The 15,707-nt window shown below is 36.7% G+C and overlaps 1 protein-coding gene across 1 annotated transcript in view; it reads right to left on the minus strand.

Annotated features, from left to right (window-relative positions):
- Positions 1-249: 249 nt before the first annotated feature.
- LOC128483435 (neuroligin-1-like) overlaps positions 250-15,707 on the minus strand; it is a 91,095-nt gene continuing 75,637 nt past the window's right edge. The window contains exons 2-3 of the mRNA XM_053459636.1: positions 1,485-2,256; positions 250-1,098 (exon numbers count right to left, since the gene is read on the minus strand). Of these exons, the coding sequence (XP_053315611.1) occupies positions 1,016-1,098; positions 1,485-1,977 (576 nt within the window). The 5' untranslated portion in view covers positions 1,978-2,256 and the 3' untranslated portion in view covers positions 250-1,015. The remainder of the gene's footprint in view (positions 1,099-1,484; positions 2,257-15,707) is intronic.

A 15,707-nucleotide genomic window follows, 5' to 3' on the forward strand; every position in this document is an offset into this window, starting at 1 on the left:
AAACACCTATTATATATACAATTAATTTAAACATTGAAAATAGTTTTATGTATTCAGGTAGTCTAAACGTGTGTTAAGGTTGCCTCAGAAAATATTTCTTATTGGGTTTAGTTTACTTAAAAAATGGGGCAATTATTATTCTTGAGGTTATAGAAAAAATCATTAAAGGAACAGCTTATTACCCAAATTGTATGTTTAATGCATGTTGGCGGCCATTTTGCATGGATTTTTCGGTATGCAAAATTGGAGCAAGCACTATTTCCCTGGCTGCATTTACTTAAGCCAGGAAGTGCTGAATGTAAATGTCTTGCACATGCTCAGTAGCGCTCCCACTGAAGTCAATGGAGCAGGAGCCAATCACATGTATGCATAGCATAGAATGGGAATTCTACTGAATATGTGTAAGAAGCATATTGCAGGGTGCACCCCGTTTTCAGTAGATGTAGCTGGGGTTGGAGTTAAATAAGTGTTCCTTTAGGCAATTAACTATAACAAACACGTATGATTATTTTCTAAATCTCTTACTTACTTTTATAGTTCATAATGCTGGACAACATTCTACTAGGCTTTATAGAAGTGGTTCATTGGATCATATTTAATTATTAAGGCACAACAGGAACACTTCGGAAACTTCCGATCTACCAATCACCATGGAAACCAATTGAATGGTCCTGCTGATTACTCATTTAACTTTTCCATCAGATTTCCTCCAGCTTTGTCTAAATATGGTGTATTGTATAGTAAAACCAACTGATATGAAAAAATCATATACAGTATGTGTTCCTTTTAATTAGTACGGCATTTAAATGTTTACCTGTAGCTACATAAACTAGGCACCTACCCGATCCTTTATCTCCTCGTTGAAAGAAGTGTCACCCAAGACAAAAATATACATACTGCCAGAATGCTTTTCAAGTTTGTTCTGTTTCCATAGCATTCAAGTGTTTTTGCAAAAGTCCTACCTGTCAGTTCATGCTAAAAAGCAGCTCCCTATTGCATCTTTTTTCCATTCTTTTTATCTAGAGCATAAATACATACCTCCTTTTCTACATATTTTCTTGCCTGGTTTCCGGGCACAATCCTTGGATATTCTTTTGACTGAAAAATGAATAAAAGACTAAAAAATAACATGGAGCTCCGTGGCACATAGTAGGAGCATGCAACACCGCTACCTAGCTCTTGTTTTTCTTGTTTCCAAAGTTGTGTTGTCTGCGCATGCAAGCCAATGTATCAACAATGGGCAGGTAAGGATAGGGAATACCTTCCATTGTAATACTCGTGCCTTGGGAAGACAGTGGTGTAAACATGAGTAGAATAAAAACAGATGCACACAGAGTAAAGCGTCATGCACATCAAAAGCCATCATGCCATATCCAGCCATGCAAGCGACCTATAGATAGTATTAATAGGATTAGCAAAAGAAAATACAGAAAATAAAATATATATATATATTGATTTTGTACTTATTCCTGCAGGTAACTCACCATCCTCAGTTGGGACATAAATATTTAAATATAGACAATCTTCACTCTGGTCTTGAACGTAAGAAGAAACTACATCCAGGTTATTAGTGAACCAAACCGGAAGCATTACTTCAGGTAGTCTGCCCCCTACAATGTTTTGTGGACAGACTGGAGCAAATTGGGTTGTGTTTTTGATATCTCCCCATGCTGTTGGAGGTTCCGGAGGTTGAAATCGACGTTCCCCCACAGGAGAAGCAGCATATGGAACACCAAGGAACTGAATGACCGGGCCTAGAATTTCATTATTGAGTTCCTTCTTAACTCCTCTAACTTTGCCATACGTTGTTGAAACAATTGGATCGCCATCATCCAATTTCTGAGACCACACTGTTGTTATATGAAGCAAAAATACAAACAGAAACAACGAGAACGTGACATCCAATCCCTTGGGTAGAAAACTCTGCTTTCTGACTCTCCATAAGCAGTTTTCTGGCATGGACCTTGAAAATGCCATAGTCCCACATTAGCTGCAGGGGAAAGCAAACTTATTTGTATCCACTTATGTAAAATAAGAACAGTCCAAGGAATTGTATCAGATCAGTTAAATGAGATCCTGCCAGTAGAATCTTCCATTGATTTCATACTCACTGAAGCAGAATCTTCACTTGGCTCTTTTTATCAGACAACATTCTATCGACAACACTGTTTTCCATAGTAGCAAAGTGAGAAGGGCTGCCATTTACTAATGATTTCCTCCTTATAAATCAAATCCAGTTAACTGCAGGTCTATATCCTAGAAAAAAACGAGAATAAATCATTAATATGAATGGTAATATATATGTGGACAGCAATAATTAAATGCCATATGATTTAGTACACATTTGTTAATATCGTATATCTTCTAATTATTGTAAAGTAAAACCACTTTAATTAATTTCATGGTCCAAGGAATGGATGTTTTGTTTATTAAAAGCATAATTACTCTGCATTTTTCAATATGTTTTAAAATGTGTTTACGAAAATGCATTTTGATTGCCCACGACTTCACAGTTGGTTTGCCAAGGGCCACTAAGCAAGGGTTGCATTTGTGATAAGCAGATTGCTGGATATTATTTGAGATTTCTTCAATAAGGTTTAATTGCTACTTTGCTGAAGAATTTGAAGAAAAAGTGATGGGATTTGTTGAGTGCCCTATTCATGTATTGCACATACAGAACTTCTTTCTGTATGTGCAATACATTGTTAATAAAATCCCCTGTGTCACATAATATAGAGCAGGCCCCTTCTACTTGTAATTTTCTTACCTTTGGGTACTTTCTTTACTATATTGTTTAAATGCTTTTATGTTCAATGAGAGATTGTAAAGATGATAATGAGCTACTTATGGCAATTCATTGCTACTAAACTGTTTTCCAAAGATGCAGGTGATGGAAGCATTGCAAACTGTAGTTACAGTTGTTAAATGTGGAATGAACATATAATTATAATAATATGATCACACGAATAAAGTAGGAGCAGGTTGTTTGAAGTTAATATCAGTATTTCTGAATCATATACAATTATCACTACTAAAATCACATTTATAAAAGCACCTTAAATACAATACCTATGTTTCATGTACCTAGAATGCATTTGTAAGATTGAAATTAAAAAGAAATCACCAGGGATGGAGAGTCCATATTTTATATTTCCTAAGAAGATGCTGAGGGCCAGAAGTTGTGGTCCATGTGCCAACTATGGCATTGGGGCAAGACATGTGTGACCTTACAACACATTAGACAGTATGTAACAGTGATTATACACGTAACCCATACCCCCAGGTTGCAAAACCAGCTAAACCAACCTTGATGAAAAAGCTGGTGAGGTCTCTCACAAAATTGGACATGCATGGTCAGTGTAAAAAATCCCCAAAACTGCTATTTCCATTCAACCATATGCTTGAAATGAGTTAAGATGCAATTTTAGACTTCAGCTACAACTGCTGTATGCTTATAGCCAACCGATTAGTAAATAAGTGTGTAGGCTTGGTTCAGGGGCAGATCCTGACCTTGGGAGGGGCACTCACACTAACACACACCCAGACACGCACCCAAACACATGCTAACAAACACACCCATAGACACTCAACATTAACACACCTGCACACACACTAACACAGACACTCACACAAACATACAGACACTCCCACAAGTTGCTCTGCTACTCCTGCAGTGTCACACAGTGCGACCTTACGTGACCCCACTTCTCTTCTCTTCTCTTGGATATTAGGGACATAAAGAGGCACGTTAAAGCGTAACACAATATAAGTGTAAACACAAAACATAGCTAAATAACAATCCCACACGAAAGACTCCATGTCCAAAAAAATCAACAAAAATATTTGCTGTGTCCTGGCTGAAAAGTCCTGGCATAAAACGCTGAATTTAAACACCAACTGAACATTTGTAGCATTTTCCAAAATACCAATATGACACCAATTTCATTGCCAGACCCCAGAATGTTTGAATTCTGTGATCTGTTAGTATGTATGTATTGGAATTATCACAGGGACACATCATTGTATGTAAACGAACCCTGCTTTTACATCTGGTATACATTATTGACCGGGTTGAGATCCACAAAACTAGGTAGGGTTCCATTTGTGATAAGTAACGTGATAAGCACATTTCAGATTATTTTTTTATGAATTCATTTCTAATTGAAAAAAAGCATTGGAATTGAAGTGCCCATCAGACAGTGTGCATCACTGTGACATTAAGCCTACAAATAGCGTGCCATTCAGTGCACATTGCATGAGCTCCAATGCATTTTACTGCATGCAAATGGACGACTTTGCTCCCATTGGCTTTATGTATTGATATACGTTAAAGTGAGATGGCACTATACTACCATAAAGATGCCCCTTTTTGAAGATTTGTACACGTTCAAGTAACCTGAACCCTACACAATCAACTTCTGTGCTTATTAACTTTAAATAGCTGACAATACATGTAGGAGCTAGAATTTGCGTTGATTTAGTACCACCACCCCAGTTATTTTGGTAACTCCCTATAGGACGTAGGGTTAAGAAAAGAATGAAAGGGAGTTAAAGAACTCCAAAAACCTACAGACATTTTTACATAGTATCAAATGCTTCTAGCCATTGTTTCCCTATTTTATCATTATGCCTCCCTTATATTAGCATTAGTAGACAAGCATTTCACATCTGTGATGTTGTCCTGTGGTCGTGCGTGTTAATGTATACAGCACATCTGATTCTGGAAATATAAAGTGAAATCTGTCTACATGCTAATCATGTCAGTGAGTCTGAAGATGAGCATCTACAAATAGGTTAACCAAAAATAACATGTCTCTCTTTCCCCGTTGGATGGTAATTTTACTGTAAGTCTTTAGCTGAATAGTATGAGGACTGAGCCGCGTGAACAGCTGCCTTGGCAATCACTCATCAAGGAGGATGTCCGAATTCTTCACACCTGATCAGACGAGTTCTTGTCTTGAAATCATTTTTAAGCTTTGAATTGAGGGATGAAATATAAATTCTGCAAACAGCTTGACTTCTTTTGGTGCCTGAAAGAACGGTTAAGCTCACTGACTCTGAAAACCTAGCAGAGTGTTTTCAAATCCCTGTGATTCACTCGCTGCTCTTTGCTCTCCTCTGTTTCCAGCCCAGAAAACATGTTATATGCTTGCTGTAAATGTGTCTCCAAAAATGCGTAATGCAATCAGACCATGTGGTAATTCCAAACCCGTTCCGGGCTTGCAGCGAGACGTGTGAATTAAGCAAAAGACGGACTGGGTCTCATAGAGAAGCAGGTGCATTATGGTGTACCTCCTAACAAAAGGATTTCCTTATGAGTATTTGTTACTGTTAGAGATGGGAAAATGTATTTCAATGTATATCAAATATCCATATTTGTATGCGTAGGATTCCTTAAAACCTGGTGATAGTTCTCACACTCTTGCTATCTTATCTAGTACAATAATTGGACAAACACCTTGACTGAAATGTGCACTGATCATATCTTCCTTAAACTCGGTGTTGATCCGTTTGTTACTTAGTTATTTTTCAGATAATTAATACAAAAAAAAAGTCAGTTTTACAGAAAATGGAAAAAAAATGTCAAGCAGCACAAAGAATTTTAATAACTCTATTATGGAAGTTTTATGAAGACCTGGGAGCAAATACGGAACAGCGCATTACCAGTAGGCCTAATGAGCTGCATTGAATTCACCTCAAGTTAATCTACTCTAGATGTAATTTAGAGCACCTACTGATATCATTTAATATATTGATGTCCTGAAGCAATCTAACTAATTAATAGTAAAGCATCGCAGTACAAACAGATGCTGAATAATTAACTCATAATAATGATTCTACAATGCTTTTATTTCTGAAATCCTCAGAAACAGGCTTAAAAATTTGAAAATAATAACATGCATTATCATGCAGGGTTTGCAATGTAAATAACATATTATACGTTGTCAAGAACCAAGGACAGCTAGAGAAGCAACGGGATAGAAACCTTGCATATGTTATATACTAATAAAATTTGAATAGCATTCCACTCACCGCCCAAGATGTATTGATATGGTATGGAAGGATGCTCATCCAACCTCCTGTACGTACACATGGTCTACTGAGATGATACACAATACCCCAGGCGGACTATGACAATTAGATAGCAACACATTTTATAATGTCCCTAAGAATGGGCCTTGCGTCACATAGAACAGGAGACAATTGTATATCATGGTCTGCTTTGTGGCAGAAGAATCAGATTGGGAGCCTGTTTACTCATCAAAAGGTAAACTACTACTATTTACTTTCTACAAATCTAATAAATGTTCATCAACCTGTGCTCAAGATCATTTGTTTGGATCTTTGAATTTTATTCTACCCTTTAACCATTTCCCTACTTTCAGCAACCATCGCAAGCTCTTATAGGCCTAAGGCAATGGATGAGCATTATGGGAGTTCATTATTTGAATCTGCAATATTACAGCTGTTGTAGCCCACGGCAGTCGAAGTGCTAGTGGTTAACTATGTCTGAGAAGAAGCCTATAAATCTAGAAGGTGTCCCATCCCTTTACTAGGAATTCATAAGGCCTCTTCTATAATTTTTTTTTTAACTTCCAGTGAAGAAAATGACTTCACAGTGTATAACCAAATCCCGTTTTCCCCTTCTCGAGTCTCACCCCCCCCAAAGGTACTGTATATGCATCCCTTTCCTTCCCTCACAGACAAAAAGCCAGCAGGAGGACTGAATGTTACCGGTCCCCCTCTGAAGAGGTGAACAACCAGTTAGATAGTGCCCAAAAGGCTAGTTCACCCATAAAGCAAGATCTTTAGGGGGGCCAGCTCCACCGTGGCACTTTCAGTGCACACATACAAACCGTGCATTCAATGAACTGTTCTGGCTGTACTCAATGAAAACAAGAGTACAATTATGAGAGGAAAGCTAAATAAGAAAAGTGCCATTATTGGCCCCACGCCAGTGGTGTGGCACAAAGCGTAGCTGAAACACTTCAACAGCTCCAGGGTGTAGTGAATGGTGTATCCCTGCACAAATTGAAAATGTGGATTGTGTCCAAGACCTTCCTGGAAGCTCAGAAGGACCTTGAGCTTCAACTTACATTGACCTTAAGGCCAGAGGACCGAGAGTTTGATCATAGCCAAAATGCCGAGAAGTGATCTTCAGCAATGCACTTGTAACTAAAAAGATTTGTCAAAAATACAATGACACAATGAATGACTGACTGAAAGGTGCTATAGCGTAATTGTGTTTTTTTTTTCTTTCTTTTGAATCAAAAGCAAGAAGGATAGGTAGAAGGAAATAGGATGTAGATTACTTTAAACAAAAACAAACATGCTTTATTATTATATGTAAGTCATTACATTAAGCATGTTGAATTGTGCATAGAAATGTATATCTAAATGCACATATGTATACAAAACTAGTTTCTCACTATATGAAATATAATAATTACTGCACATTATAGTGTCTATATATGGCTAAAAAGCCATTTTTGGTAAAGGTAAATTTTAAAGGTGCTTTCGGCATTACATACTATTTAACAGATCTATAACTAAATACTGCATCCAAATCATCGTTCTTGGTACAGTTAAGGGTTCAAAGCCCAGAAATAAGAAAATCTTTAATTATGTAAAATTTTGTCTCGTTCATATTTTTTCAGGGAATGCTTAACAATCGTGACAAAAATCAGGCAATGATATGAATGTTCCTATAAACTGAAATCATTTCTTAAAAGTGTCTGTGTTGGATTTATATGGATAAACCTTCAGGAAAAAGAATACAAAAAGACAGATCTGATAAGATTTCTTTGTCTAACATGCTAGAGAGTACAATTGATGATTACCATGAATGACTTCTGAATGACCTTAACAGAGAAACTCCACACAGACAAATATAACAAGGTCACAGGAATATTACTCTGATGGTTTCCATGATGCTCATCCACAACAGAACTGTTGTGTTTTATATATATATATATATATATATATATATATATATAATGGAATGGGTGCACAAAACAATAGTAGTACAAAGTTCAAATTAGTATGATTTTACAAGTAAAGTGTTACTTGTTGTCAATATGGTATTAATCCATCAAACATAAAGGTTCAAGCTGGACAACAAGTCATTATCACCAGTAACTGTTTGGTATTCTGTGAAGAAAACCATTAGGACCACCGTGGAGTAGCGTCATCATCTTTCATCCAAGTCAAGTATGCAATGACCCAATATCACGTTCATCCTAGGGGCTAGTATTTTACATTACACGGCATAATGGCCCATCATGTTCTTCTGCATGTATTCCACTAGTGGCTTTGGTGTTCATTTTAAAAACATTTATTATATCTTACTTGATACAAACTCTGGCTATTCCAGGCAAGCCTGGTTAGTGATCCATTATCAATGAGTGTTGCTATAGATTTTATTTTTAAATCACACATGCAAAATACGTTTGAAAAACCCTCACTCTGATTTTAAAACAGATAAGGTATCTTTTTGGAAAGTCATGGACATTTTTGGATCTTCAAAGCTAGCTGAGAAAACCATTTTACACCTTAGTAACTTAGTAACTTTGCACAATAGCCTGAAGAAGAGCATCACAGTTTCAATTCTGTGTCACTTCACCGTAATCCTGGCTCCTGCATTGCCTCTTTTCAAGTCAAGTACTAAATAGGTGTCATGGAGTTTCTTACTTTACAATAATACAGATATTATGACAGCGATACTCTATTTTTCAAGGTGATTTGTATTACAAACACACTGTACTGCAGTTATCCCAATAGGCAAAGGTAACATGTTGTTATGATCACCAAGACACCAAATAAAGATCATTTTGAAACAGAAGTCACCTTTTCTGAAGCTTAATGCGCCACATTAACCTACAATATTCTGACAACCAAACCGTCAGCACTATATCAACTGGCGTTTTTAGGAAACCAGAATATGCAGAATACAATCTGACATTACAGGGCTCCCTAAGTTGTAGCTGTAATGTACAAAAGATAATACTTAACGTAGACAAAATATAAAAGATATCTGTATGTTCTGCATCATCCTATTGTCCACAAATTGGTAGTATTTTATTCTACAAAAGAGTAGTGCGCATGAACAAGTACATGTATTATATGGACATGTATTATATATCGTTATAATATACATTTGCTCTTGAATCATTTAAATGACATGCTTCGGTTTAGTTGTGCTGTGTTTTCCATTTGTGTTTATTCAGAAAACATATGATTTGGGCCCCGTCAATCCATGTTATTGGTTCCAAAGATATTGTATGCCAAGCAGTCCTTCAAGTACTGCAGTGTGTGCACTAAATCCTGCAAATGTTAATTTTCTCCCGACAGCACTCGACTGAAGTTTGCTGGAAGACAAGATCAAAATTGGCTTCGGAGGATTGCATGTCATCATCAGTAGAGACACAATGAAAGCTAATGTAACCAAAAATATGCATGTGATGTTGAAACAAGAATCCCACGTTAATTTTCATTTGTAGATGAAAAGTCATCAGTTACAAACTTCTTGATACACTTGTTTATGTACTGTGAGTTGGATAGACTCGTAGATGCGTGGAACAGCATCCCAGCAGAAGTGGTAAAGGCTAATTCAGTGAGGGGATTTTATACATGCATAGCACAAGACCTAGGACTGATTAACGTCTGAATCTTTACATCAGATAAAGAAAATCCTGAGCATTGTTTAGGATACAGGAATCACACGCCGAGTGTTTGTGCTCAGAGCACACGAAAAACAGGAAAAGATATTTTTGGTGCCAGAAGGGAGCCGAATAGATCAATAAGACCTAAACGGCTGTGCGAGCTGTCTGTGTGGTGGTGCTAAATGTAGTGTCTGATCCCTTGAAGGTACTGTTTAACATCCTCTGCTGTTCCACATTTCAAACTAAATGCACTCTTTCCATGTACTGTTCAATGGCCAAACCAGCCCCAGAAATAATTTGTGCCACGCGGCCCCATTCATTATATTTGCTGGGAACACATTAAATGCCACGTGACACAAACACAGGCACTGAAAGGGCCTCTTAAAAGGCAATTACACCTTTAGAGGATAGAATAAAATGACAGATCGGCCAAGGTTTATTTCCTAAACAATTAATATTTTGTCTAAGTGGGACAGCACCTTTAAATGATATAATGAACGTCTGGATTACAGTTCACTATAGAGCTGACATTTTTCGTGGCATAGCCATATCTAGGATTTACTACAGCAGTAGAGATAATGCTAAATAAAAACAATAATAATATTAATAATATAATAATTAATAATATATAATATTTCTCATTAGCCTCTTAGTTTCGTCATTTATTGCCACTAGAATACAATTTAAAACCCACTAAATACTTCTGCCCCATATCCCTCCTCTTATCTCATAACCTCCTCCTATTCCTGTTCACATATGTTTTTTTGGAATTCACTTGCTCCAAAAACGTTAGATATTCCCTAAAAAAAAAAAACAATCCTAGATCCCAATCGCCAACCAACGTAATATACTGCTTTCTTTTTTATCTTAAATACCACAAATCCTCTCTCTAGGCTATATTCTCTTTTATAAAGTTGCACTGTTGTATTATTTTTACATTTGATTTCCCCTTGTGTATTTGCAGCCTGGCTCAGCACTATAGAATATATGGTGACTTTTCCGTTAAAGAATAGCAATGCTACTGGTAATGTATATTTTAGCAGATTTACTTGTTATCAATCAGACAATCACACCTCTTCTTCCATTCTAGTATAATCCTCAGTAACACTTGGTACCACGTTCTTTATTGACTTGTAAATATCTTTGTTGTGATGTGTTAAAAGTATTGCAGCGAATAAATTATAAATATATATATATATATATATATATATATATATATATATATAATGCCAATGAGTTCTCTATCGAACAGCGTAATGATGGTATACCCAAAGGTTTTTCTCACTTCTACTTCTAACACTTTCCTGTTGGAAGAAGGGTGGAGAAGATCTTTCCGTGTGTAGTTAATGCATTTATAGGGATAAAAGGTGACTCGGAGGAGGGAGTTACAAACAGCTTAAAGCACTTATGGGGGCTACATCTTTTTTACTTGAACTACATGGTCAATGATTGCTGCTTTCTCTGAATACAAAAATATCCATGATGTAATGTAGGTGCATTTCTAATGCAAAGGTCTGAATGTGGAGCAATCACCATGGGAACCAATGGAAGCCTTTTTCTCTCTCTGTTACATATATATATATATATATATATATATATATATATATATATATATATATATATATATATAAATCCATGGAAGTTTTCTGCGAATTTCCAATGATTCACCAAGCCACGTGCCTCATAATATTCCATGCTATACCATAATATACCACCCAATATCCTACACAGTATATCTACCTTTTGTCTGAATGCAGAGCATCAATATAGAGGTCCATAAATACAGTATACTGTTCTCATGAATTATCAGAGGAACAGAAAAGAAATGCTCCTTCAAAGAGAAACCTTCAAATAAAATGCTTCAAAGAGCAGCTCATCACTGTTTTATGCACATGACACTGGCCTTTGTATTTATGAATGACAGGTTATTTAATGTCCTGCAAAAATCCATGGCACCAAAATGCAATTACCCACATTATCCCTAATCACCTTAAGCAAAACTGCCTTATTTTAATACATGATATGCTCAAACAGCTAAATGTTAACAAATATTACTTAATAATATGATTCCATATCTACCAGGGGTTTGCCTTTTCTATACAGATTTCAACATTCTTCACCCCAGACACCCACGTTTTCATGCAGTTTTTTTTAATGAGATGTAAAGGAGACTAAAACTGTAACACAGCAATTAGGATTCAGATGACAGGAGGTGATCAGAGTTCACATGTAAGAAATATATTATGTTTAAGAAATTCTTTGCACAGAATAAGACAGACAGATCATGTCAGTGAAAAGTCAGTGATTACTAAAAGCACATCCATCTTTTTTTTTTTTTTTTTTTTAAAGTTCACATCTTTTAGGAATCTCATTTATATAAAGAGCTTAATCTAGGACAGAAATGATGTCCCAGATTAAATTATCAGATTTCACTTTATATAACCATATTTTGTGAGGTTATTAGGACATGAAGTGAGTCGTATAAATGCTCTGATAAATGGGCTTTTTACCAGATTCTTGCAATTTTTGTGTTTCACTTCTAAATCAATCAACATAAAATATTCAACCATAGTAATACTTTGCAAACATCACAAAAAATATACTTGAAATTCACTAAGCATTGCAAAAATGACATCATCATTCCATATTCAATTCAGAATTTATTCTGGCAACAACAAAGGCAAGTTCCCCAACCGTAATGCACATATTGGTGAAAATATCTGGACAAAAGCCCATGGATAATGAAACCTCACCCAAATAAATATATAGCTAAAAAAAGAACCTCTAATGAGCACATAAGTCGTGGCTGAAATTAAATATGAAAGTTATGAAAAGGTTTTTGTAGCTTGTATTGAAATTACTAACTCATGGTGAAATGAATTGAATGTATATAGCAAATGATTTTCACAAAATAAAAAATGGGATTTATATTCCTAATTATTTTCAATATCAGCAAATTAAAATTTTAATTAATGCATTCCCATTGCCTGCACAAAGTGTGACTTGTTTTTTTATTTTATTTATTAAAACCACTGCAACATGCAATGTTGTTAAATATTCCTCATAGAGACAGAAATATATACCCTGAAAGAAAATATTTGGGATTTTAAACTGTTGGTCCAATAACACCTCATTAACTCTGTCATTTCTTATTTCCCCATTTCTCAACCTCCACCCACCCCATGGTTTTCTCCACACCAAAGCAAAATTCAAGAAGCTACAATTGTTGCACCTGGCTGCAAGGGTGGATGCCAAGAAATTGAGACAGCTTTAGGGGTGTACTTTTTTTTTTTTAAGAGGAATATAAAGCAGCCAGTGGCAAGATGGGGCTGATGGGCAGGAAGGGGTTAAGCAGTACTAAGCGTATCTGTGTTGTAAAACCTGTCCAAAATATCCACTTTATTTCCTATAGGCATTTTTCTTCAATCAATAAATATTTTCTTTTTTTTTTTTTTTCCTGTTGTTGCAAAAAGAACTTTAAAATCAAATAAATGCAGTAATTTCTTATTTGGAAACTCACCCAGTTGCCGGTGTTCCATTAACCCCTTTTCCACCGCAACGCTTGCAGCACACACATACAGAATCAAGGCCAGACTGGCAGTAATATTGTTAACCCTATAATCACACTGCATCTCAATGATGCTAAATCTGCCTTTGTCCCCTATATGATATGTATGCAGAAATGCTAAAGAAATATAATGAAGTGCTTTGGTATTGGAATGCACCTTTTTTAGCTGGTCTAATCCATCTGTGAAATCTGAGGCATATTAAAATCAGTTTTAGGATCCAGCTACAATCTGAGTCATATTAATGTCAGTTTTAAGATCCATCTACAATCTGAGCCATTATTAACATCAATTTTAAGATTCATCTAAAATCTGAGCCATATTAACATCAGTTTTAGGATCCAGCTATAGTCACCCCAGAAAGATTCTACAAAGTTAAGGTTTTTATTTTCCCTGTGCCCCCTTATGCCCCCCTCCACAAATACACACACACACACACTCTCCCAAGTTCAATTAAGGCAGGGAAAATGCAGAATTCCCAAAGACTCTTAAACATAATAGCTGATTGCAAAATCCCAAGTGTTACAGCAAAGTATTTACCAGTTGGTTTTTTTTTTGCAGCATTCGATCTCTGCATTCTAAAGCTTGCTGAGTCTCCCTGCTTCATTCCTCAAGGATTCTTGCATTCAGGAACGATCAGTAGCATCCTTATATTTTTCACAAGGCAAAAAATAACACCATCTGTACGCACTCTCTTTAAATTCCAAGCACAGAGCAAATAAAATCATATACACTGTGGATGTGTCATCATGCTTTATCCATTGTCTTCAGTGCCATAATCCTAGAGAGCCTCCTTTTCTCTCGACGGAATATTGACCTGGGATATCGATGCTGGTTCCCGGTTCAGAAATCTCACGGCAGTGTTCAGTGAGGCAGGGATTTTCTTCTTGATCTTTTGGATCCCGTTTGCTCCGCTTTCTAACATGCCGAGACCAAGAGAGAGAGCCCTGTTTTCCTCCAACACAGGTTGGAACTTTAGTATGCTGTCTGTTCTGAAAACTAATGCACAGGCGCCTCTAGTGGTCATGAGTGGAATCGCATCTGTTGAAACAGTATCACTGCTCAATGCAACACATGGATTCATGAAACCATATCTTGATCTATCTGGTCGCAGTAAGGTCCATCAATATCCAACTCAGTTAAATTACACATTTCTTCTATGTATGTACAAGCTCATTATTGTGTATTAGTTTCAGGAGTTGAACCCCTTATGCTATATATAACAAAAAGAAGGCAATAAAAATGTCCTTAACAAGGAGCCTGATCGTTAATTTGAAGTCCCTTTGGGAGACCTGTCTGACTCTAATACAGACACCAAAAGAAATACAACAGTGCTGTGCAAATAAGTGACAGCTGCGGGTAATAGAGATGGAGTGTTACATTCCAGAGTTTGTTCTTGCTTGTCAACACTCTATAATAAGGAGAGCATCCCTCTCAGTTCCTCTGAATTGTTCCTACAAGATCAATACTTTTGGCCCTTCTTAAGCTGACAGAATGGATGCTACACCTGATAGTCCATTCAGATGCACAGAATGTCCAGCATAATGTGGAGGTGATAGGGCTACATCTGCACTACAATTCCAATCAAGCTGGTGGCCATGGCCAGTGGCACAGATAGGACCCTATGTGATCCTGATGTTTTTGTTTTGTACATGACACATTGTAGCAGTTTTGGAGGCAGGGAAGTTGATGTCTGAAAGTGTTAGATCTGGTGCTATTCCACCTACTCTGCTAAATGTAACACCTTTGCAACTTAATGCAGCGTTAGAAACATCATTCCTAGTACGGCTGAATGCCCTAATAAATAATTCTTATGTAAAAAGTGCATCACTGAGGATTTTGGCTAGCAACGCTTAATTGCCATGTGATGCAAAAGCAGTCATTTGTAGGTTCTTACCATAGAAACCAAAAAGTTTCTGTGTTGTTTTTAAATGACTGCACTATAAAAGGACAGCAGATAGTGACAGATTTGCTTAAGTTTATTGCCTAACATATTATAGAGTGCAGATAATGATTTGTCTAAGGATTTATCTGCATATGAATGTTAAGAGTCTTATCTTTTACACTAATCCAGTCACCTGTCTTGAGTTAACATCTTCATTCCTAGCTCTCACATCTTCTAGCAAAGCAGTCAAAAAGTGGCTTAATCCCCAGATACTCAGGTTAAATACCCAAGTCAGGGAGATAGGCATACGGGATAATGGAGGTTGGAGGTCTTGCACAAAATGGAGGCCTGTCTATAATATTAGGCAAACTAGGTGGCTGCTTAGGCTCCTGAGATGGTAGGGGGGCTACATCAGGTTGTTTCTTATGTTACCAAGTGAATGCATGTGCGAATTGGGTGCTGGTGATATAGTTTGTCTACAAATGGCCCTGGGTACAAGATGTGTACATGTGTGTTTTGGTGGGTTAGTTACGTTATGCTTGCAGTTGATTTGTACAGTTTGTATGCTTGGGGTGAGAGTCCTCCTTTGAGGCT

This window comes from Spea bombifrons, chromosome 3 (assembly GCF_027358695.1).
Source record: "Spea bombifrons isolate aSpeBom1 chromosome 3, aSpeBom1.2.pri, whole genome shotgun sequence".
Lineage (NCBI taxonomy): Eukaryota > Metazoa > Chordata > Amphibia > Anura > Pelobatidae > Spea > Spea bombifrons.